We start from the raw sequence: 25,688 nt of genomic DNA, 5'->3' as shown, positions 1-25,688 counted from the left end.
TGAAATGGGCAAAAGACATGAAGAGAAATCTCACAGAGGAAGACATGGACATGGCCAACAAGCACATGAGAAAATGCTCTGCATCACTTGCCATCAGGGAAATACAAATCAAAACCACAATGAGATACCACCTCACACCAGTGAGAATGGGGAAAATTAACAAGGCAGGAAACAACAAATGTTGGAGAGGATGCGGAGAAAAGGGAACCCTCTTACACTGTTGGTGGGACTGTGAACTGGTGCAGCCACTCTGGAAAACTGTGTGGAGGTTCCTCAAAGAGTTAAAAATAGACCTGCCCTATGACCCAGCAATTGCACTGTTGGGGATTTACCCCAAAGATTCAGATGCAATGAAACGTCGGGACACCTGCACCCTGATGTTTCTATCAGCAATGGCCACAATAGCCAAACTGTGGAAGGAGCCTCGGTGTCCATCGAAAGATGAATGGATAAAGAAGATGTGGTTTATGTATACAATGGAATATTACTCAGCAATTAGAAACGACAAATACCCACCATTTGCTTCAACGTGGATGGAACTGGAGGGTATTATGCTGAGTGAAATAAGTCAATCGGAGAAGGACAAACAGTGTATGTTCTCATTCATTTGGGGAATATGAATAATAGTGAAAGGGAATATAAAGGAAGGGAAAAGAAATGTTGGGAAATATCAGGAAGGGAGACAGAACATAAAGACTCCTAACTCGGGGAAACGAACTAGGGGTGGTGGAAGGGGAGGAGGGCGGGTGTTGGAGGGGAATGGGTGACGGGCACTGAGGTGGACACTTGACGGGATGAGCACTGGGTGTTTTTCTGTATGTTGGTAAATTGAACACCAATAAAAGTTAATTTAAAAAAAAATTAGATTCCATGTGCAAAAAGAGAGATTCAAAAGTCACAGGAGAAACCTGGATGTGCTACAGGAGCAGCTGTGTCCTGAGCATGGGGGCAGGGGCAGAGGGCAGAGGATGCACCAGCCAACCTTCCACTCCTTCTAGTCTATTCTATGTGTCTGACATGAGCTGACAGTTCTGGTGCAATTAACTGTTTTGGGGGACAATTTCCCAAGACAGCTGCACAGGTGAATCAGTGGTCTTGGCACAAAGGCAGTGAAAATGGGCAGAAAGGGGCAGGTTTGGGGAATCCCTGGCCAGGCTTTCTGGCAATCTAGTTTCAGAAAGCAGGGAAGGGGGCAGGGAGGGATCCCGGCCCCCATCCCCAGGGTCCTAGGGATGACCTTGGCTGCCCTGTTAGTGCCTAGGGGCTGACCGTGGCTGGTCTGGAGCCTCAGAAACAAACCCATGATAAGAGGGCTCCTGGCATGCAGGCCCCTGCTTGTGCCACTGCTGAGGAGGGGCAAGGCAGCCAGGGTTGAGCCTGGCAGAGGTGGAGGGAGCAGGGGCCTGCTGGGCACATGCGGGGGGACTGGCTCAGGTAGGCACTGCTGAGCCTCCCACTCCCATTCTCCAGCTCACCTTTTCACTGTCTCCATAATGTCCTTTGATGCACAAAAGTTTTTAATTTTTTTTTAATATTTTATTTATTTATTCATGAGAGACACAGGGAGAGAGAGAAAGAGAGAGGCAGAGACACAGGCAGAGGGAGAAGCAGGCTCCACTCAGGGAGCCTGATGTGGGACTCGATCCTGGGACTCCAGGATCACGCTCTGGGCCGAAGGCAGGCGCCAAACCGCTGAGCCACCCAAGGGTCCCAAAAGTTTTTAATTTTGATGAAGTTCAATTTACCTATTTTTTTCACTTGTCACTCAAGCCTTTTATGTCAAATCTAGGAATCCACTGCCAAGCTAGGAAGTGTGAAGATTTACCTCTTGTATTAGTTAGAATTCTCTGGAGAAACAGAACCAATAGAGAGAGAGAAAGAGAGAGACAGAGAGACAGTGTGTGTGTGTGTGTGTGTGTGTGTGTGTGTGTGTAAGTGTGTGTGTGTAGGAAAGTGGGGAGAGTCTTGTTTGGTTGGTTGGCTGGTTGGTTGGTTGGTTAGGTATTGCTTTGTTTTTGGAGAGAGTTATTTTAAGGAACTGGTTCACACAACTGTAGGTGGCGGCCATGTCCAAAATCTATAGAGTGGGAGGGCAGGCTAGAGACAGAGAGACTCCGGGAAGAGCTGATGCTGTAGCTTGACTCTGAAGACAGTCTGGAGGTAGAATTCCCTCTCACTTGGGGAACTTTGTTATCTCTTAAGGCCTTCAATTGATTGAATAAGGCCCACCCATATTATGAAGGGTAAGCTACATTACTCAAGATCCTCTGATTTAAATGCTGATCTCCTCTTTAAAATACCTTAGAGCAACATCCAAACTGGTGTTTGACCAAGTATCTGGGTCCTATGGCCTAGGCAAATAGACACATAAAATTAATCATTACAGAGTTCAGCTTTGTTCTTCTATATGGCTATCCAGTTGTCCCAGCATTATTTGTTGAAGAGACTAACTTCCTCATTGAATGGTCGTGGCCCCTTGTAAAAAAAACAGTTAGCTATAGATATTTGGTTTATTTCTGTTGTCTTGATTTTATTCCATTGGTGGTCTATCCTTATGACAGTACCACACTTTTGATTATCATAACTCTGTAGTAAGTTCTGAAATCAAGACATATGAGTCCTCCAACTTTGTTTTTCTTTTTCAATATTGTTTGGGCTATTCAAGACCCATTGTGGTTCCATGCGAACTTGAGGATCTTTTCCATTTATGCAAAAAAAGGCCAAGGTAGTTTTTATAGGAAATGTATTGGATCTATATATAACTTTGGGGAGGAGCACCATCTTAACTACAGCAAGTATTCCAGTACATGAACATGAGCTATCTTTTCATTTAATTGAGTCTTTGTTTTCGGGAATGTTCTGTAGTTTTCAATGTACATGTTTTCCACTTCCTTGGTTAAATTTACTCCTAGGTACTTTTTTCTTTTGGATGTTAGTAAAAATCTCATCTTTAAAATAATATTTAATTACATATGATGGAATATTATTCAGTCTTGAAAGGAGTGAAGTTCCTACAAGCCATGTGGATGAATCATGAAAACATTATGCTAAGTGAAATAACCCAGGCACAAAAGGACAAATATTTATGATTCAATGTATATGAAGTCCCCAGAGGAGTCACTCTCATGAAGAAAAAGTAGATGAGAGGGAACCAGGGGCTGGGGAAGGGAGCAGTGAGTTAGTGTTTCATGGAAACAGAGTTCAGTTTGGGAAGAAGGAGAAGTTCTGGAGATGGTGGTGATGGTGGCACAACAATGTGAATGTGCTTAATGCCACTGATGTACATTTAAATACAGTTAAAGTGGTAAGTTTTGTGTTTTGTATATTTACCACACTTTTATTGCTTTGATTCTGTTTACAAAAGTTATAACTATCATGTTAAGAAATTTTATTAAGTAGAGACACATCGTTTGGTACAATTTTTCATACTCAACACACTAGGAATGTTTTTCCATGGCTTTCAGGATTTTTCACCAATGGTACCTAAATGGCTGGAGTATTGTTCTTAAACGCCTGGGTGGCTCAGCAGTTTAGTGCCTGCCTTCGGCCCAGGGCCTGATCCTGGAGTCCTGAGATCAAGTCCTATATCAGGCTCCCTGCATGAAGCCTGCTTCTCCCTCTGCCTGTGTCTCTGCCTCTCTGTGTCTTTCATGAATAAATAAATAAAAAATCTTAAAAAAATAAATAAATAAACAACCCCTTAATTCTGGATATCCATCCCCTCAAATTTTCATGATTAAAAATAAACTTCAGTAAAAATCATTGTAAACACATACCGTGCCCTGTCGCATCAATACAACAAAATTCTGCCAAAGCTGTGGTACCCACCAAGGATTCTGAGGAAGCAAAGGTGCTGAGCTTTCCTCACATAGTGCTTTCAGGCTAGTGGGGAGACTCAAAAATAACACAAACCCCGTTTATATGAAATATCACAAACAGGTAAATCTACTGACACAGAAACAGACCTGTGGTTTCCTGGTGCTGGAGAGGTGGGATTGTAGGGGTGGAGGCAACAGCAAGGGGGAAGGGGCATCTTATTTGGGGTGATTGAAAATGTTCTGAAATCAATGGTGAATGGTTGCACAACTCTGTAAATTTACTGAAAACCACTGAATTGTACACTTTAAGTGGGTGAATTGTGTGGTATGTGCACTATGTCTAAATAATGTATTTTAAACATAAGCGATCTCAAGTAAATATGTGACTTTGCTGGAGGTGGTGAGTACCTGCACGGGGAAGGGCTGCATATGAGGCAGGTTGTGCAGAGACTGGGAGGCTGGGCAGGGGTGTCGCTGGTGAGGAAGTGAGTGGACCAGGGAAACCACGGATGCCAGGGACCCCCACAAGATAGTAGCTTCTGGAAAATTCTGATGGTAGGACTGCAGGATGGATGTGGGTGGGATGGGTGGGAAAATGAGAGGGGGGGAATGGCCCTAGCCTAGAGCTAGGGGGAGGTGGGGAGGAGGAGGGGGGAAGGGCAGTGAGGGGGAAAGAAGGGAAGAGGAAGGAGGGGAGATGAGGAGAGGGAGGGAGGGAGCGGGGGTGGGGGTGGGGAGGAGCAGAGCTGGCTCTGTTGGGGGAGGTGGGGGGCAGGAGTGGGAAGGAGTTGCAGGGAGAGCAGGAGCAGGGGATGGGGTCTCGGTTCTGGGCAGGTCAGCCTGGACGCAGCTTCAGAAGAGGGGCCCACTCACAGTGTAGGGATGGGGGCCATTGCAGAGGTTGGAGCAGAGCCCGGTGCTGGATTAGCAGTGGACGTGGACATGGGGGTGGTGATGGGGCCTCCCAGGCAGGCCCAGGTAACCAGGTCTACCCGGTGGGGCCGGTTACTGGGCACTGCACCTAGAAATTCTGTCAATGTCTTTATTCATTTAAACCAGCTGTTGTATTTATTTTTATTTATTTACTCATGAGAGACAAATTGAGAGAGAGAGGCAGAGACACAAGCAAAGGGAGAGAAGCAGGCTCCATGCAGGGAGCCCGACATGGGACTCCATCCCGGGTCTCCAGGATCACACCCCAGGCCAGAGGTGGCGCCAAACTGCTGGGCCACCAGGGCTGCCCATAAACCAGCTGTTTTAAGACAAATCCTCCAAAGTGGAACTAGTCCATCACATTGGGAACCCTGTGGAGACTTATTTTCCCCCAGGATGCACATTCCCAGTATCCCCACCCACAGCAGGGACAGGATGCTGAGTCAGGAGGGGCCAGGCCCAAGGCTACGGGCAAGTGTGGGTTGTGGGGCCCAGGGTCCAGGGCTGGCACCCGAGCTGGCTATGGGTAAAGCCAAACCCCTTGCCAGCGCCATGGACACACAACACGGGGCCTGGCCGGCCTCCTCCTGAACCTCCAGGTGCCCATACGGCTTTCCCCCATCCCTGCCAATCTGTCAGGCCCCAGGCAGGCCTCCCCAGGGCCACAGAGCTCCATGGGTATCAGGCCAGGGGCAGGGCTGGGTGGTGCCCCCTCCGGCTGCTCAGTGCTTATCTCCTCACCTGTGATAGGGCCAGAGATGCCAGGCTACCTCCGGGTGTGTTGTTCCTGCGAGCGCAGAGTAGGGCAGGTGGGAAGGGGCCGGAGCTCCTGGAGGCGGGGGGAAGGGGATGCAGCAGTGGAGAGGCTTTGCCCCCAGCTCTCCCTGTTCCCAGTGCTCCTTGAGAGTCACCTGGCATCCCAGGAACCCACGTCATAGATGTGACCCTAGATGGCTGCTGTTCCAAGAGTGTTGGCTTTACTGTCGCAGGAGTCCCAGGACAGCCCCTTCTCACTCCAGCCAGAACTGTGGCCACCCCCCTTTCGAACATACTGCCCGCCCGCAGTCCACAGCCCACCAGGCTCCCACCCCAGCTCTGCTCCAGGACCCGGGAACTTCTCCCTCACACTTACAGCTCTTGTCCCCTCTAGAGGGTCTCTGCTCCAAGCCCTCTCCCCTTCATCACCATCTAGAACACTTCACAGACCTGCTTGTCTCTCCTCACTGTTCACCTGCCCCGTGGGCATTATGGTATCCCTGGGGACAAGCATAGCGCCAAGTATACAGCAGGTGCTTGACACATGCTCATTGGGCAAATATAGTTACAGAGCAAGTCCCAGGCCCTACTCTATGTGGCTATGGTGCTGCCCATCTGGCCCAAAGGGGCTGCTATGGACAATGAGGAAGGGGAGGGGGCTTTAGGCACCCAGGGAAGTGACCCAGCAGGGGGGATCTGGAGCAGCTCCTTACTGCTCTACCCATCCTTCCAGGAGGATGGAGAATTTCAGTTACAGCTGACATACCTCAGAGTCCCAGATGCACAGCCTGGCTGAGGAGGGTTGACAGGTGATAAAGTGGGCACTGGCCACCCTCCTGACCGGGCCAAGCTGAGCACCTGCCCTCCCTTCAGTCCAACTATGAAACCTGCCTCCCTTGGCTGTGACTCTGGAGCTTTCCCTCCTGTCCTGGGGATCCCAAGGGGACCCCACATGGTGCTGCCAGGAGGGGAGCACAGGGACAGGGGGAGCACATGGGAGTCCCAGCCCATGGGACCCTCATTCTTCCTCCCAGGCCCAGGGGACAGAGACAGAGCAAGAGTTCAAATGTCCACAGGGCAGCTATGGTCTGCAAACAGGGCGCAGTGACACTGGTCCAGGAGAAGCGGCCTCAGGAGGCTGCTCAGTGAGAGTAGAAAGGCCCAAGAGCATGGTCCTGTGGCCACTGGGTCTGGGCCAACATTGTCGGGTGGGCTGGTAAAGGCTGAACTCACTCAGCAGCCTTGTGTGTGAGAACTGGACACCACTGCTCAGGCTTTCTGGGGTCTCACTTTTATCTAAAAGGGGTTTTATTTTAAAACTGCCTCAGACAGTCTGACACCTCCAAGAGGCCTAGAATAGGTTCTGTCTAAGACAGTGCAGGTCCCTTATGTCCCCAAGATCCAGGATGGGGCCTGGATCTCTGGGTGCCGGACAAGCATTCGAGGGTCCATGTGGCCCATCAGAGCAGGCCAGTCAGAGAGTGCCCACATCAGCCCCCATGTGTGACATAAGGAGTTTCCAAAGGAAAGCCAGCCTGGGAACCCCACCAGCATAGCAATATCCCCAACTGGGGCTACATGGTGGGGGCACTGGGTCCTGAGCTTCAAGGCACTTGCCAGGGAGTTTTAGAAGAGAAACATGGCTAGGCCAAGGTCCTGGCACTTCTGGGAAGGTGTGACACAGAGGAAGGGGACAAAGCCTGCTCTCTTGGGAAGGGCTCCCAACCCCCCCACCAGGCCATAAAAGATAAGCCCTGGAAGAAGGGAGGCCCCTGGAGAAGGGAGGCACTGGGAGAAGGGAGGCCCCAGGAGAAGGCAGGCCTGGGAGAAGGCAGGCCCTGGCTGGAAGCAGCATTTTCTCTGACCACAGAGAGTGGCTGCCTAGAAAGCAAACAATATAACACCTGAGGGGCCTCTTTGGGCCAGGCCACCCCAAGGGGCCATCTGTCTTCTGCCTCCTCAGCTTCAGGTGAAAAGCAGAGTCTCAGATTCTAGCAATTAAGGCAACGTAAAGTATTGGCTATCTGGCATGATGGGGCACACTCCGGCTTTCCCTGACAGGTCAGCCTGGGGAGAAGACGCATCTCTCAGGGGAGAGGACAACCGAAGGATGGGCTAGAGGTGCCAGGCCTGGGGCTTCTGGGGACACAGTCAGGCAAAGGAGTGCAGGGCGCTGGCTGCCCTCATGCCCAGCCCTGGGGAAGTCCACAGGGCATGCCCAGCTTCCCTGAGGTCCTAGGGAAGGACAGATCCCCACCCAGCCCATCTTCCCAGCTCTCCGTCCCCTGAGCCTCTGCACCTCACATCTCTTTGCCATTTGATCTCCAGGGTCTCAGGGCAGCAGAAGGTGCTTCTGGCCCACCCATGGTGGGGTCTGCCCTGCTGGCCCCCACTCACCTTCTGCACACTGCACATAACTTGCCCCACTCCTTGCACCTGAGGGAAGCCCCTCCGGCCCAGAAGCTGGTCCCCTCCTGTTGTACCACCATTTCCACCACTGTGCCCCCATTTCCCAGGAAGGAGGTCCTATGCCTGGACCAGTCCTGGCCTCCGTGTCCACCCTACACTCTCCCAGGCCACTTTACTGATGACCACATCTACAATCAGCATCTGTCCCAAGGACTCTGGGGCCCTGTCTGCACAGCTCCACACCTGTACCCCAGCTGCCCACGGGACCCCTCCCCAGGTGCCAGCCCATAGGCCCCTCCCCTGGGCTCCCCGTGGCCCATTCACCCTCCTCCCCCTGTGACCGCCGACCCAACCCCTCACCTGGCAAGAGGCAAGGGATGTGTCTGGGAGTCAGGGTGTGGCTGAGCAACAGTGGACAGAGCCCAGAACACCTGGGCTCTGACCTTGGCTCCAAGCAGCTCTAAGGGCTCAGCAAGTGACCAAGCGCTTCCGGCCTTGGTGTACTTATGGCCTAACCCCATGCACTGGCCGGCATCTCTGAGCCAGCAAGATCCCAAAGGCCTTGGCCTGAGCTGCCCTGCTCTTGCGGCTCACACTCCCCACCCAGCAGGAAAGGCTCCTGCTCAGGCGCTCCCCCAGGCAGACCAGCTGTACCCCACCTGCTCTTCACCTGCTCTTCACCTGCTCACTTTCATTTTACCTCCCCACCTTCCTGTGAATGGTTCAGGTAAGCCCATCACATCTGCTCATGGAAGCCAGGGGTGTCCCACCCTATTGTCACATACAGCCTCCCACAGCCCATGCTGGGCACTCTGCTCCTGCGTGCACCCCTGTGGCTCTCCATGGCATGCGGGGTGCTCCTCCCTGGGCTGTGAGCATAGGTGACTGTCCATCTCACCTGTGAGTTGGATGTTGGGAGTCCAGCCATCTCATACTATTTAGGGTGGGGGATCCCTCCCTCACCCTCAGAACACCTGGTGAGGGGTGACAAAAGGCCTGCTTGGTACTGCATGGGTGGCTGAGCAGCCACCTGTTGGGGGTGTAAGTGCCAGCTGTCAATGCCCAGAAGGGGCCCAGCACTGTCTTACTTCGTGATCCTGCCAGGCTTCCGCCCAACAGCTGTCCTGGGCAGGAGGAACACTCACCACACGATGGCCAACCTGGGGATGGTGAACATGAGGGCAGGCTCGTAGTCATCAATCATGTCCTGGGTCAGGTACCCGAAGTCCAGGGCCCTGGCCGAGGGATAGAGAGCAAGAAGGGTGAGGCCTGCCCGCCCACACCTGTGTCTGTGCTGAGCGGAGTTAGGAAGATGACAGGTGCTGCCCTCAGCCCTCACACACGCTCAGGGCTGCTGTTAGGAAAGGCACCACACTTGGCTCCAGAAGGCCCATGCAGCAGTGGCGGCAGCTGGTGCCCACTCTGCCCCACCCATCCACCTGCCTGATCCCATAGATGGGTCAAAAGATGCAGGCAGGGGGGATGCTGTGCCTCCTGAGGAGGTGGGGCCATGGGGCAGCCACGGTATCCAGCAAACAAAACATGGGAGCTCGCCCAGCCACGGGCCTGCTTAGCCAGGAAACTAAAACAGCTCAAGTAGCAAGAGTAAACGTGGAACTGAAACACTGCTCCGGATGGTGTGATGCTCCCCGAGGAGCCCACAGTACTCTCCTAGGCTCATTCTTACTCCAGGCAAATGGAAATGCTCTCTCTGCACCTGTGAGCTGGCTCTGCTGGCAACATGTCACGATGGTTCCAAGTAAAAAGCGTTTCCCGCCATCTTATTTTTTAGCAACTTGAAATGTCTTTCAATATGTGAACAGTAAATAACTGTTGAATTCAATGTGAACAGTGAATAACATGCTTTTAATTATGAAGTGATGTTAGGTGACTTCAAGACTTCCCTAATATCACAGCTCTAGTCAGACAGGAAACACATTCTAGGCTAAATCTTAGTCCCGAAGTCCACTCAAAAATCTGACTTCAATGACTGTCGAAGAGAATATAGATGATTCGCTCCACAAAACCGTGTTCAGGGGACCTCCAAGCCAGCAGGGGCTCCATCCTGGCCTGTGGAGGTGAGGATATGAGGAAGTGGGGAGGGAGGATGGGGATGAGGGGGTGAGGAGGTGTGGAGGTGAAGAGGGTGGGGAGGTGTGGGGAGGAGATATAGGGGTGAGGAAGACGGAAAAGCTAAGAAGTGTGGAGGGTGAGGAGGTGAGGAAGGTGAGGAGGGTGAGGAGGTGAGGAAGGTGAGGAAGGTGAGCAGGGTGAGGGAGGTGAAGAAGGTGGGTAGGTGAGGAGGTAAGGTATGGAGGTGAGGAAGGCATGGAGGTGAGGAAGGTGGGGGGGTGTGGAGGGTAAAGAGGCGAGGAGGTGAGGTGGGAGGGGAGGTGAGGCATCCAGCTCTCCGCGCTGCCATGGCGGCCACTCTGGCTCTATCAGGGAACCTCAGCAGGAACCCCTGGGCCCAGGAAAGGTGGTGGTGGGGCCCAGGCAGGAGGTGGCAGGTGTGCCTCCTGCTGGGGGGAAGCAGACTTAGGAGGGGAGGGGGCTGGAAGCATCCTCGTGCCTGCAGCTGCCCCGGGGGAGGTCAGGGGTGGCCTCACCTCTCCACGGTCTCGCAGAAGAGCACGATGACCTCCTGCTGCACATAGTACTCCCTGGGGGACTTCACGGGCACCATGGCCGAGACGTAGCTGCAGACACAGCCAGGGAGGTGAGTGCCACCCCCGTCGCCCCTGTGTCCCCTCCCCAAGAGCGGCATCTCAGATGAAGGCCAAGTGTGCTTCAGATGACATGACCACAACCACATGGCCTGAAGACAAGCTCCTCCCAGGGTCGGGCCCAGTGCAGTGCCTCCTAGATCCCTAACCCTACCCTGCCAGCCCACATGTCCTGGATGTGGCACCACCCGCCTGTGAGGTCCCTGCCTGGGCGCCCATCCTCATGAGCACCAAGGGAATGGATGCACGTGCAGGTGAGTGCAGACCGCGGGGTGGGGGTGGCCAGCTGGGGGTGAGCAAGCAACACCTCATCCTACCATCTGGATGAGAACATGTTTCTCTGCTTCTAAGTCCCTAGCCCTGCTTTTTTCTTGCTATAAAAGCTCATTTGGCTTACACGATGGACAATTTGTACTAACTGGGACCACTGTGGACATGGATTTTGGGTCCCACTTTTTCTCACCTAACTGTGAGCATCTCCGCATCTCTGGGCACAGGTGGCATGCCTGCCCCCCCTCCTACCCCAGGCCTCTCCAAAGCCCTCAGAGGAGGCCCCCAGGCATGGCCTGTGTCCTCCCAAGACAGAGCAGGTGAGTAAAGCCTGTGCAGAGGGGTTCGAGAGCTGCTGGCTGGAGAGGGGGCTAAGGACAGCAGCAGGCAGGGGTGGGAGGATGAGTGGAGCACACAGTGGGGGGGTGCTGGAGGGGTGCCATGTGATCCTAACCTGGGGAGGTGCCCTGGCCCTCATTCTAGGGAGCTGGAGAGTCCCTGCAGCCCAAGAGCCACGGCTACCCCTCCCTTGTTCCGCCGTGTCTCGGATCTGAGCACATGGAGGTGAAGGGAGATGATGCTCAGGTGTTTGTGCAGGGAGTGGATGAACGGATGGGGTGGAGGGGGCAGCCTGTGACCCACAAGCCCCACACGGTGAGCCCAGGCACTGGCGGGAGGCGAGGCAGGAGGTCAGAGGCAGGAAGCAAGGTGGGAAGCGAAGCGGGAAGTGAGGCAGGTAGTCAGAGGCAGGAGGCGAGGCAGGAGGGGAGCAGCAGAGCCTCCGGCGGCACAGGCAGAGGCTGGCAGTGGCACATCCACTCTGGGTAACAGCTACTTGCAGGAACCTCCCGGGTCTTTAGCGCTGGGGTGCATCAGGGAGAGGCAGGGGGGTAGGCCAGACCCTGGCAAGGTCACCCAGCCCGGCCCTGGCTACCCCGCCTTGTGTGTCCACGTTAGCTACACAACTGATGGCCCCAAACCAGCCCCAGCTCCTCCCTCCAAGGGTCTGTCCAGCTTGAAACATCATGATGGGCACAGCAGCACAGGTGCCTTCCCCAGACTCAGAAAGCAAAGGCCTCAGAGTCACCTCAGTTCAAACTCGGCAAACAGGACATCGAAGTGCCTCAGGGCCTCCCTCATCTTCTCCGTGTAGGTGTTGAGGTCCCGCAGCGCCTGGTCACGGAGGGTGCCCCGCACGTCCTCCAGGCTGCGGGTCAGCTCCTTGGCCAGCGGCCGCATGGCCATGCTCTCCAGCTCACGGTTCATGATGATGGAGCCGGCAGCCAGGCACTGCGTGCAGAGAATGGGGTCAGGAGAGGCTCCGGGGTGACAGGCATCAGAGCTGGTTTGGAGGAGGCCTGATGGGCCTGGGCTCCTTCCAGCAACTCTGCAGAGGGCAGGCACTCCAATAGCCAGTCTTAAGGACTGTGTGGCCACAGGAACACCCATGATGTGGGATAGGAAAGCAGAAGGGTGGTGGTGGCCAGCCTGGGGTGTGCCCATCATCCCCGACACCCATCCCCAATGCTCCTCTTCAGGGAACACCCTCACCTGAGACTCTGGGGCAGGTGTCTCAAGGACGCACCACATGCTCCCTCCCACCCAGAGCAGCTATGGTCGACAGGTCCTTACACAGACAGGGAGGGGAAAGTCAGCCAAGACTCTTGGGTCTGGGGCCTCCATGCAGGGGCCCTAGGGCTGTGATTCCTGTCCCCTCCCACCAGCCCAGAACCGGGAGCCGGGTGCCCAGGAGCGCCCCAAGCCACATTAGGGCCACTCTGGGCATATGGCGCGCAGGGCTGACCACGCTCCCTGAAACCACTGACCTTTCTAGGAAGTAAAGACACCTCACTTCCACAAAAACTCAGTGACCCTCTGCTAAGCCGAGCGGACTCCTGGCTCTTGGGAGGTAAGGAGGGTCCCTCTGTGCCTATAAACCCACCCACACCTGTCTTGGGCTGCGGGGGTGCAGATTGCAGGCCTATGTGGGCTGAATGCATCACTCCTCGTGTATTCCCCATGTCTGGTGACATGGAGTGCTCATCAGACCCTGGTCCTGGGTGAGAGGTGGCCCTACAATCCCCACTTGGGGCTGTGGTGATATGGGGACCCCCCACTCGTTGCATGCCTGCACTAGTCAATGCCTAACCCCATCAGCACTGACCCTGAGTTGAGCTGGGATGAAGCTCTTTCCTGGGAGGCAGAGTGGATTTCCCCACCCTCCAGAGGGGGGCGTGGAGCTGGTTGACACTGAGGCCAGCCCATACAGAGGAGATAGTGCCTTGAGTGCTGCCGGGCATGGGACCTGCATCATTTCATGGCCCCGCAGCTGTCCCCATCCCCAGGAACCTACAGCAGGGAAAACTGAGACCTGGCAGAGGGACAGCCTGCCTGGGGCCCCCACACCAATCAGAGCAAGGATGCCCTCCCACCCAGCGTTCAGAGGGGTGGGGTGGGGGACAGATGGGCCTAGAGCTAGGCTGTGCCAGAGGAGGACACGGCATCCCAGGGACTGTAAGGAGTGGGGCAGAGGGGGCACAGGCATCAGGCTGCAAACCACAGCAGGGCCATGGGAAGGGTTACAAGGTGGGGGCACGGGCAAGAGCTGGCTGGGGGAAGGCTGGTCCTGCCACCATAGGGCGGGTACCCTCCTCTCAGGCTGCAGTCCCCCCCCCACATTGGGAGATGAGAATGGAAGTTGAGGGGCAGATGAGAGGTGGCCCTAGGAAGGCCCCAAATGCAGCTCCCAGCCCCATGGGCAAGGATGACCCTTCCTGTCGGTTGGCGAGGGAAGCAAGTGCTCCTGAGCTGGCAGCTGCTAGGAACCACCTGTGGGCCCTTCATGTCTGGGAGCCTGAGGACCTCACAGAAATCACTCTTGAAGCTGTGTGTCCATGGTTGCTTGTGTAGATGGGGGGCGGGGGCAGCTTTGTGGCTCTCCCAGACCCTCAAAGGGGCATACGGCTTCACAGGCTCAGAACGTGCCATCCATAAGCCCTAGCAGGTGGGGCTTTCACAGGGAAGACACCAGGTCCCTGCACCCGCAGGTGCACACAGGCAAGCTTCATTAAGAAACAGCTGCACAACCCCCCACACTGTGACCCTGGACCCAGGAAGCTGCATGCTACCTCGGCGCCGAACCACAGCTGGCCCGCCAGGTTGTCATGCCGGATCTCCTCAGGGAACTTGACACAGAAATCCCGTGGGGCTCGGTCCTGTGGGATGCACACGTCCATGATCTGGTTAATGATGTTTAACACATTGTCCTGAAACAGAAATGGACAAAGTGCGCTGAAACACAGCTCCCACTGGTGGCTGTCTAAAACTGCTTGAAAAATATTAAAAACACATAAGGGCACTTTACTGTTAGGATCATGCGGCCCTGCTTGCTCTGCAATTGCTACCAAGAGTGCAAATGCTTCAGAAGCTTCTAGAGTGAACGTCCTGCCTCCCTGGTCCCGTTGCTCATGCCCATGCAGGCTGGGCACCTGTGGAAGCCTGGGGAGCCTCCTAATTACCCCGAACTGGCTGCTGACCCACACCCAGGCTCCCTGTAGCCGGAGGCCACAGGACTGTCCCTGAACCACTCTCTGAATGCCTATCCATGCATTTCTTGCAACAGAGCTCAAGCAATGGCACAGCAGATGGACACTCAAGACGATGATGTTGCAGCCACCTTGCTGCGTGTTTAAAACACGGACAGGACCTGCCATCAGGGAGGCTATAAAACCAGCCTTCTCAAACTTGCCACACAGGGCTCCAAGGCCTGTCCTGTATGAGGACAAGGAGCGATCACAGGAGACGCAGCAGTCAGGAACAGGGCAAAGCCACCACACTCTCTTGGCCTCAGTTTACTCCTCTGTAGACAGAGCAGAAGGAGCACAGCTGGCCCCTGCCCTGGACTCCCCTGGAACCAGATCAATCAGGCAGCATGTAACTCAGTAGGCAAGGAAGTTGTGCTCCCTCCCTGACTCCACCCCTCATGGCTGTGCCACCTGGGACTGGCTGCTTAACTTCTCTGGTTCTCCAGGAAGCCCATGGGAGACCATGATTCCCAGCTATCGGGAGGGTGGTGTAAGCTATGGTCTGTAAAACCCGGCTAATTTACCACTTCCCGGTCTGCTGGACACTGACAGACTCGAGTTCTCCATTGCCACTGACAACACTGCGGTCATGGCTGAGTGTTCAGTCATTTCCTTAGGATCCACTCATTTCCAAATGTAGAGCCACAAAGTCAAGAGTGGAAGTGCATTTATGGGCTCTGGTCACAACCCACCGACTGCTTTCCAGGAAGACAGCACTCGCTGACGCGCTCACCCTCAGCAGTTTTCTATCCCGACACCCCTCCTTTCCGCCCTCTGAGGGTTGACTTTCGTTTTTATTAGGAAGCAGATGCGAAAAGTCACCACAAGTGGGAAGCAGGATATTTCTAATGCAAACAGTCAGGGTACTGAGCTCTGAAGCAAATCCTACCTCCACGCACAAAAAGTAAAAATAAAATTCAACCAGCATCCAGAGGTACTACCATGAGTTCTTTTAAAAGGCTTTCTGAGCAGGAAGGCCCCTTTCTTGTGATTCAGCAAACTAATGAAGATTGCTAAGGGCGATCACAAGTACTAGCACCCAGTCAATGTCCGCCTCCAGGAAGAGCCAGGGCTCTGACATCTTGCGCACCCTGCCCAAAAGTGAACTGAGACTATGAAGAAATAAAAAGGGCCAAGCTGATCCAGAGATGGAAATTACATATGTGGGATGAAAACAAATGCACTGGATGAGATTCAGCCCAGATCAGACATTTCAGAAGAAAAGAACAAAAAACTTGAAGACGAACAATGGAAACCTTCCCAAAAGCCTGAGAAAGAAGCAATAATAAAATAGCTCATCACTGGGACACCTGGGTGGCTCAGCGGTTGGGCGCCTGCCTTCAGCTCAGGTCATGATCCCGGGATCCGGAATCAAGTCCCGCATCAGGCTCCCTGTGAGGAGCCTGCTCCTCCCTCTGCCTATATCTCTGTCTTTCTCTCTGTCTGTATCTCTCATGAATAAATAAATAAATCCTTAAAAAAAAAAAAAAAAAAACAGCTCATTGCTGAGCGGTCAAGCTTCAGGACATCAGGCGCAACATGCAAGACCCAGAAAAAGGAATGGGACAGAAAGAAAAACCACTTGAAGGAATCATGGCCGGTTTTTGTTCAATTTGATGACAACTATAAATACAAGATCCAAGAAGTTTAATTAACCCAAAGTGTTGAAAATACAAAGAAAATTACACCAAATCACAGCATGATGAAATCAATAGAAACCAATAAAAAGAGACCTTACAAGTAGTAAGAGACAAAGATGCTATGCCCATGAAGAGCAAAGAGAGGGTGACCCTGGCTTTCTTCCTGGAACAGTGCATGGGAGGCCACAGAATGCCGTCTTTCAAGCCTTGAGTAGCTGTGAAGCCAAGGATCCCTGCTTCACCGGGCAACCCATGTGCATCTATGAAAAACCTGTGATAGCTAGCACCATGCTTAATGGGGAAAACTGCAAGTTTTCCCCAATATTGACCCTCAGATTCACTGTGGTCCCATTTAGCAGGCTTTTTTGTAGACCTCCTACAAGCAGTTTCTAAATTCCATACAGAAATGCAAAGAACTTAGAACAGCAGTAACAACTTCGAAATAGGACAGTGTTGGAGATGTGACCCCATGGGCTTCTAAGACGCAGGAAAAAGACACTGCAGTATTGGCCTGAAGACAGATGAAGAGGACAGAACAGAGAGCCTGGAAACAGGCCCCTACTGATTGGGGTAACTGGTTTTCCCAAAGGTGCAATGACACTTTTCCGTGGAGAAAGCATATAGTCTTCTCAACACATGATGTTGAAACTGAGAATTAATTTGCAAACAAAACAAAACAAAACAAAATGTGGGTCCAGTCCTTACTTTATATCCTGATGTAAAGTCAGTAGGAATCACAGACCTCAGTGCAAAGCCTGAAACTATGTTTTCTACAGGAAAACACAGGAGACAATCTGATGACCTTGGGTCAGGCCAAGATTCTTAGGACATGAAAAACATGATCTACGAAGAGAAAAATGGATAAACTGGCCTTCATCAAAATCTAAAACTTCTCTCCTTCAAAAAACTAGGCAGAGAATGAAAGACAAGCCACAAATTGGGAGAAAATAATTATAAATCATAATCAGATGAAGGCTAGTGTCCAGAATACAGAAAGAACTCTCAACTGTCAATATAGAAACAAAGAATTCAAAGAATTCAAGAGCCGCTGCTGTAAGGAGCTCTCCCCACCCTGCCACGGAGGTGGCCAGCCCTCCTGGACTTCCCCAGCCCCAGTCCCTCCTGGGCACAGCTCCGAGGATGCCGAGTGCCAGGTGCATCGCATGGCAGACAGGAGGCTGGGGTATGCAGTCAGGGTACACTAGGGACCCCTTCTCCCCGAGAACCCACTCTGCTATGGGGGGGTGGGCATCAGTACCTTCAAGCAAGGGGAGGTTCGAGGGTGTTGCCAGGTGTGGCTGTGTCCAGGTATGGCTGTGTCCATGTCGCAGATCAGCAGCAAGGCGCCCTGCACCCACCATGACCCCGTTAACTAGCTACACTTGGCTACAAGGTCTGTTGGCACATTTTGCCATTTAATATTCTTCACTGAATCATCTAAAATTATACTCCCTTGATGGTAAAAGTTACAGTGTGGCTTAGGAAAAACAGGTCGATGATGATGATGGAATCCAACCCAGAGCAATGTCAAGCCCATCTGCATCATGAAATCCAGATCCCACTGTATTAGTGCCTTGGGGCCGCCATAGCAGCACCACAGCGGCAGCTGCTCCAAGTTTATTCTTCACAGGCCTGGAGGCTGGCCGTCTGAGACCCAGGGGAAGGTGAGCCAGGTCCCAGACCCAGGGGAGGGTGGGCTAGTTCTGGTGGGCCAGTTCCCTCTGAGGCCTCCCTCCTGGGCACATACACCGTCCTCTCCCCGTGTCCTCACATGATTGTCCCTCTGCATTCTGTGACCTAGCCTCCTCTTCTTACAAGGGCACTGGTCAGACTGGATCAGAACCCACCCTAATAACCTCCTTTTACCTTAATTATGTCTTCAAAGACTGGGGAGTAGGACTTGAATGTATGAGTTTGGGGGCAGGGGACACAATTCAGCCCATCACAATAATCCAGGATTCATTTCATCCAGCTGAGCTATGATTTCTAATCTTTTATGGTTTCTGAAGCCAGAAAGAACAAACAGGCAAATGTCATCAGACATCCACCTACAAACTCATTTACACACAGTCCACCATTTTCATGAAGTAAAAGGTCATTTAGGTGAAAATGAATGACTCCGACTCCTTCTAAGATTAGAGCCAGCACCGTGCAAGTCCCTGCCTCTTCCACCTCACTGCTCCCAGCCCTCACTGCCTCACCTCCGTCTCACCCCACAGACATGTTGCCCTCGAGAGCCAGTTCCTGCTGCTCCTTACAAACCCAATGTTCCTCCTGTGAGAAGAGAAAAGGGGGCTGTTACTGTTTCTTGAGCATCTACTCTGTACCTGGCACTTGCCTGCAGACTTCATCTACCAGACCCCAATATGGGGCAGGAAGGTTCCAGACACTATACCCCAGGTTCGAGACACTACACCTCCCCCTCACCTGCCCCCTCACCTGCCCCTCACCTCCCTGGCAAGCAGATAGCACGGGCTATAGGTTTTGGGGGCTGCAGCAGCCTGCAACTCCTAACTGCACTCATAAGGACCAACCAGTGGGACACCAACCAGCCATCAAGTGCTAGCTGAGCAAGCAGATGGTCACAGAGCACTGGCTCCCAATCTGGCTGCACCTGGGGTGCTTGAGGCCCCCACAACTCACTGGTGCAAGAAATCAGACTTCCTAGCAGGAATCCAGTGGAGAGGCCATTACCCAGAGGACCATGTGGAGAGCCCCTCATGCCTTGAGGAAGACAAAGCTCCAGACCAGAAGGACTGGGCCCCTGAATGTATCCCCAAATTTGAGCCAGAAGTGCTGACTCAAACTGAACTGAATGGGACCCCACGTGGATGCCTCCAGGGCTCCTGGAGAGCTGAGCCAGGCCAGGCTGGTGCCACCACCATGCATGCTCCACATAGACACCCCACACTCAGCTGAGGGCTGTACCTGGGCTGATGGGACCTGGGGGCCCTGAGACACCCCAGACATCTAGACTAGAAGACTCAGGGATATGTCACTGAGGCCAGGGTCACAGACAACAGTGGGATGAGGAGAGGGCACATTGGCAATGCCAAGCTACTGGCCCCAAAGCTGAGAAAGTCATAGCCTCTGGGTGCTTGGTGGTGGTGCCCGCAGCTGGCCTAGGGCAGATTCACAGGTGCTGAGAACATCAGGGGCCTGCGGCTCCTAAATCTGGCCTCCTGTGACCTACCTAGGATGCCAGTCCATGCTCTAAAATCAGGGCCACCAAGTGGCCCTGTAGAGTGGGCTGCCATCCGCTGACCTGTCAGGGCTCCGCATTATAATTGCAGGTCACCAGACCCCACGTTGCAATGGCAACCTGGCACCTGTGCACACAGGCCTCTCTGACTACAGTGACCCCAAATGTCTGCCTTGCTTCTGGGGCATTGTCCACACAGAGGCAGACCCCCTTCTAGTGACTGCTATTGAATGAATGAATGAATGAATGAATGAATGCACAAATAACCCAGCATCGTGACAGTCAAATAGAATGAAACAGCAGCCAAAAGTGGAAAAGACAAAATGTCCTGTTTCAAGACAAATGTTAGAAAAGAAAGTTGCTTTCCAACCTAAATTCCTGAGCTCCTAAATGTCCTAGGAATTTACTAGGACAGGAGCCCTTACACAACCCAGGGCCCCAGTAAGTGGCCACTTAAACAAATATGTTACTAGGATGAGTCTTTACAAAATTGTAGCATGCACACGAAGGCATCCCTTGGTGGCACTAACTCCACTCCTGGGTGGGCAGCAGAGCACACGGCCAAGATCCATGACGTGTCAGCCACGATTCCTAACTGCTGTTATGTGCACAGAAGCCCCACAGCGGGACCAGGCCATCCCCCGAGAGGCCTGCACCGCACTGGCCCTGGGCAGGCGTCCAGGGAATATTGCCGCTCCTCAGCTGTGTCTCCAATGCCCCTACCCACACTCCATCCCCCTGGGGGTCTGCGGTTTGGGCTGAGCCAGGGAGAGGGGCCTGCTGGGCCAGCCCCAGCAACCCCTGTTCTGCGTCCCTAACAAGCTTCCCTGGCTGACAAGATGCCACACATGTTGTCACACGCGCTACTGGGAATGGAGCACATCCACCTGAGTCTCCGGGAGAGGATGCTGGAAGCTGGCACCTGATTCCTCTGGACTTTGTCCCCCCAATTCCCCAACCCCATACCTCTTCCCTTGGCTGATTGTCCTTTGTGTCTGTTCACTGGGATCAATCCCAGCTGTGAGCACGACTGTATTCTATGTCCTGTGTGTCTTCCTAGTGAGTCATGGAACTGGGGGGCTATCATGGGACCCTGACACAGGAGTCTTAAGAGACAAGTGAGAAATTAAAGATGCTTGTGCAAGATCCTTTGTATGACTTGTTTCTCAATCCCCTGCAAGTTGCCTTGCCCAGCCTAATGCCAGGATGGTTTTCCTTTCTTGATTTTCCTCTGTCAAGACTCTACGAAGTACCCAACTTAGTGGCCACCTTATTTGGTCAGTTTGTGTAACCTGCAAATACATCCACCAGTGAACTGGTCAGACTGGGTCTGGGACAAACACAGGACACTGCTAGGGGCACAGAGCTGCAGCAGGAGCAGGTACGGTTGGGGTGGTGGTGCGGGTAGTGGGGGGAGCAGGGGGGTAGGTGCATGGGGGGCAGGGGTGGCATGGACAAGGGCAAAGGCAGGGGGGGTGGCGGGGGGTGGCTGGGGAATCTAGAGGGAGGCCTCCTGGCTGTTAGGTTGGTGTGCTGCAGGCACAAATAAGGGTATTCTCTGGTGGGAAAGAGAGAGCGCTGATGGCCTGGCAAGTCTCGAGACCCCCTGGCCCCTCCAGTCCCCTAGGAGAGGGGAGGGCCTCCTGGTCATTCTAGGGCTAGCCAGGACCTGCTTCTCCCACCAGAATCCTTATCTAACCCCCTAATGTGTAAAACACACCGTGGAACCAGCTTCAGTGGCATACCTCCCACCGCGTCTGGCCCTCCCAGTGATCTGGGAAGCATACCTCAGGCCTCCTCCCAGGTCAGAGAGAACCAGCAAGATGTGTGGGCAGAATGTACCAAGAATATTCTGGAACTTTGAGAATGACCTTGACTGTCGCTTGACAAAACTGCATTCAGGCCTCAGGGTCTCACACTGGTAGTTGGCTAAACTGGAAGAACATTTCTAGCATCGCTTCCAGGGCCAGTGCTAAATCGTACAGCATGGCAAGGGTCCGAGCCCCCCTCCAGGAGCCCTGCACATAGCCTCTATTGCTCATCCCCCCTCCCATGTTAGCAGCTCCCTGGCTAGGACCCTGCCAGCTCCTGGTTGCCCCTGCCTGGCTCTCTACCCCCCCCCCCCCCCCCCCCCCCCCCCCCGTTCAGCTCAGAATCGTCCCTCCTCCCAGCTGGGTGTGCAGCTGGACTGAGAGGTGCCCAGCACCTACCCAGGCCACCTGAGATGTGCTCACAGGTGGGAGCAGGTTCCCCCATGACAGGCCCTTGGCCCTACGTGCACTCACCTGGCAAGAGCGAAACTGGCTGACAAGCAGCGTGCACCGCTGCGGGTCCTTGCGCCCGTCCAGACTGTCCAGCTCAGCCGCCACCTGGTTCAGCTCCTCATCTGCATAGTAGAACTGGGCGAGCAGCTGTGGGTCCGACCTCTGCAGGGGAGAGAGGCACAGGCATGAACCAGGGCATCTGCTCACAGGAAGCTCCACATGGCTCTTAACCAGACACCAGCCTAACTGGATGCCTGTTCCGAACCCCGTCGGCATGTCAGCCCCCAGGGCTGTGCCCATTTCTCAGAGGCCACTCAGGCTGCGGGGCCCCAGGGATAGTGCCTCTGTGGGGAAGCCAGAGGCCCAGGCCCTAAGCCCCCAGGAGTGCGAAGACTCCCAGATGAGGGGCTCAGGGAGAGTGTGGTCTGGGTGGCAGTGGGATAAAATGATTGGTTTGAATAATGGTTTTTATTCATAAAACGAGACTACAGTGACAGCCAGCCAGTGAAGGAAGTGGCCCAGACACACACAACACAATTTCCTGATGAAGCCTAATCAGTGGTTGCCAACCCTTGCTCTGCCCTCTAGAATCTTCTCAGCACTCAGCCTCATTTCCTAAACACCAGAAAGTGCCAGTGCTCTTCGGCAGGAAGCCCCTTCCTCAGGGGTTCATCTCCTACCCCGCTTAGAACCCCAGAGTCCTTCTCCCCTGATGGGCCAGCTGCCTGCCCCAACCCTGACCCTAACCCTACTCCCCGCTCTGCCCCAGCCCCACCAGCCTGCTCCCTGCCTGCACCAGCCTGCTCCCCTGACTGGCCTGCTGACTGCCCTGACCCCAACCCTGCTCCCACATGCATCAGCCTGCTCACACTCCCTCTGGCTTCAGGCAGGCATGGCTTGTTCCCTTTGATCTGTTTCCAGGATTAGGAGAAAGCCACAGTAAAAGTGATGAAGCCATGGAAGATATTTTTGTAAGTCGTGTTTTTCATGATCATACAGAGAAAGACAAAGGAGAGGATGCCAAATCACACGGGTGTTCCAACTTGCTGGAAAAATCACGCACATGTATGCATACATACGCGGCTCAAAGTCAACCCAGAAGTTAGCACATGGTTATTTTAGTACCTACTTTCGTTAAATGTAGGATAACTTATAATTTTCATAATTTTTGGTAGCCCGTTTTTCCCATCAAAGGTGTTCCCTGCACCCTGGCATTCCACCCCTCTCCTGTATGTGCCCCCTCCCTTCCATGGTGTCTTTTACTCAGCCCAGGGGTCTGGGTCCTTCAGTGCCAGACTGTCAGCTCTACATGCTGGTCCAGGAGGAGCCCCCAAATGCGGCAGAGCAGACCCATGGGCGAGGGTTCCCAGCTGCAGCAACCGGCCCAGGACATGGGTGTGCGACCCAGGCAGGCCCAGGGAGGCCTTTCCCAGAATTTTCCAGGACAGTCTTGGAGAGAAGAGCCCCTTCTATCACCCACTTACCCAGCAAACACTGCCTGAGCACCCACTCTGCCAGGGATGCAGGGGTCGGGGTGACACTGGGATAACACAGACCCAGTCCCCCCACACACACACACCTGTGTCCCAGCATCTCATGCCCTCTCTGGTCCCCTCAGTGGGCTCAGCTGACTTGCCTGGTTCCCGGCACACCCAGGAAGGACACCAGCATCCCCGCTGCGATGAAACAGGAACAGGATCGGGGTCGTGGGCTGGGCAACACTCTTTGCCTCTTTCCTATTCCATGGACTGGGTGGTGGTGAAAGTGATGCCCAAAAGGCATCTCCTAGCCTGTCCCCCAAGGGCGTGGGAGTCCCAGGGAGGGGCAATGGTGGTGCTAGCACACCTAGGGTGGGGAGGCAGGCGTTGGGGGTAGTAGCCTCAGGGCTGCTGACCTTCAGATGAGGCCCCAAGGCCTTGGTTCTCAGATTCTCAAAAGCAGCCCCAGAATTGTGACCTGGCTCCCCTGGTGGCTGCCAGCTTCCCCTCCCACAGACCTGGGTCCCACGAGCGTGATCTCAAGGAAGGAGAGGACTGCCTCCAATAGCACCTTGTTACCAGGTACACGGGCCCTCCCTTCTCATAGAGGGGCTTTGGGGCTGAGGCCACTGCTGGCCAATGACATGTACTGGACTCTGCTGGTGGTGAGCCCGGGCATCTTGACACCCTTGCTGGGGAGCTGACGACAGCCATCATAGCCCATTGGCTTCCTTCTGCCCCACATCCACCCAGCCCCCTCACAGGAGTTGGGGTGGGAGGGCAGGAGACCAGGGGCACAGTTGGGGACAGCCCCATAGCAGACACCTCGCTGTGACCGAGTACTTCTCACGGAGCTGGCCTGGAGCCCTCTAGTCAAAGTGCACCAGAGCTGGGGATGCAGAAGCCTCCCCACATCTGTTTCTTCAGCTTCCACCACTGCTGGCTGACCAGACACCAGCTGGCCTGGCAAACAGGCCAGGGACCAAATTTAGGGCAATGGTAACGACACCTTTCTCAGAGCTAAGTCTCTGCTCTGAGAAAAAGGGCACAATGCAAGGGGGCGGTGCCCAGAACTGTCCAGAAAATAACTCAGAATCAATCTTTATCCTGACACTAAAAACCTCACCACATATAAGTAGACTTCAAATCCAAATATTCACACTGCTTGCCCAGGTGAGCCCGACCCCCTCTGCTATCAGCTGGCAAACTTCGTGAAGCCAGTGGAAGCAGCAACCAAAGGTCCAGGAACATCTGATGGAGACTGTGGTGCCTGCTGCCTGGAAGACAAAGCTTTCCCTTCACAGCCTCCCACCAACCTGGCCATCCCCCTCCCTGCACCCAGGGAGGATTGAGCCTCAAGGGGGTCTCAAGCTCATGCATGTTTGTGTGCACGCACATGTGCATACATATGCACACATACACACATGTGTACACACACATGCACATACCTACGTTCTGGAGACAAACAAGTACCATGTATGTACATGTGGAACTGTGAGGTGTGTGTCCGTGCATGTGTGCGTTACATGCGTGTGTGCATGTATGTGCGTGCACGTGAATGTGTGCCTGTGTGTGAATGGAAAGACACAGAAAGGGAACAGCAGCACCTGGTACTAAATGCACCCCTGGAACTGTGCGGGCTCTAAACCTCTTCTGGATCATGCTTTCCCAGTCAAGGGCACCCGGCAGGTGTGGCACAACCTGCTGCCTTGGAATTGGATTTCAATCCATTACAGACCCTAAAACCAGCCCTACAGAGGTGTTGTCCATCAGCTAAAGGAGAACTGTAAACATGCACGTGCAACAGAATAAGAGAATTCAGAAAACTTTTTGGAGTTAGTGATTATATTACTGAAACTCAAAAGGTCTGTGCTATTTAAAAATTTTAGACATAACTTGAGCTAGCTTTCCAGTCTCCTTGGGACTGGTACCGCCCATACAAGAATCAGAAGTCCGCTGTGTGTCCTGGGCAGTACTGGCCATGTCAGTCATACCCCCCACCAGGAGACTTCAGGTTCTGTGTGAACAAAAGCTCTAGGCGGAGGTCCCAGGAAATGAGTGAACACAAAATTCCATTTATGCTAACAGAATCCAAAGGAGAAATGATGGCATCCCATTTCCCTGTCTGAGTCTACACAGATAAACAACAACAGTTGGCTGAGGACGCCCTTCCGGACACCCACATTAACTAGTAGGGCAGGGTGGAGGGGGGACCTGTGGATGGAAGATGGAGCGTTTAGGGACAGGACAAGTTGTCTTTCTCTCCTTGATTGGAATCGGCCCCCCTTATTCTATAACATTTTAAAATTCAATTTTATTTTTTATTTTTTAAAAAAGATGTTATTTAGGGATGCCTGTGAGCATCTGCCTTCGACTCAGGTTGTGATCCCAGGGTCCTGGGATCAAGTCCTGCACCAGGCTCCCCACGGGGAACCTGCTTCTCCAACTCTACCTAGGTCTCTGCCTCTCTCTCTGTGTCTCTCATGAATAAATAAATAAAATCTTTTTAATAATTAAATTTAAGGGATCCCTGGGTGGCGCAGCGGTTTGGCGCCTGCCTTTGGCTCAGGGCGCGATCCTGGAGACCCGGGATCGAGTCCCACGTCGG

At 53.7% G+C, this 25,688-nt stretch overlaps 1 protein-coding gene across 5 annotated transcripts in view; it reads right to left on the bottom strand.

Annotated features, from left to right (window-relative positions):
* The window catches only part of ZFYVE28 (zinc finger FYVE-type containing 28), a 115,824-nt gene that overhangs the window by 37,953 nt on the left and 52,183 nt on the right, over positions 1–25,688 (bottom strand). For 3 of the 5 annotated variants that reach the window (XR_005987490.1, XM_041753643.1, XM_041753644.1), the window contains exons 2-6: positions 21,624–21,764; positions 14,041–14,178; positions 12,000–12,202; positions 10,526–10,615; positions 9,062–9,151 (exon numbers count right to left, since the gene is read on the bottom strand). Coding sequence is in view for 4 of the 5 variants with exons in the window: in XM_041753643.1 (XP_041609577.1) it covers positions 9,062–9,151; positions 10,526–10,615; positions 12,000–12,202; positions 14,041–14,178; positions 21,624–21,764 (662 nt within the window). In the remaining variant the exon portion in view is untranslated. Of the gene's footprint in view, positions 1–5,492; positions 5,581–9,061; positions 9,152–10,525; positions 10,616–11,999; positions 12,203–14,040; positions 14,179–21,623; positions 21,765–25,688 lie in introns of all 5 variants that reach the window. The other 2 variants (XM_041753645.1, XM_041753646.1) reach the window with 2 other exon arrangements.

The sequence above is a fragment of the Vulpes lagopus genome, chromosome 4 (assembly GCF_018345385.1).
Source record: "Vulpes lagopus strain Blue_001 chromosome 4, ASM1834538v1, whole genome shotgun sequence".
In the NCBI taxonomy this organism is placed as follows: domain Eukaryota; kingdom Metazoa; phylum Chordata; class Mammalia; order Carnivora; family Canidae; genus Vulpes; species Vulpes lagopus.
Note: the sequence above shows the minus strand (reverse complement) of the source record. Positions and strands in the feature narration are given on the sequence as shown.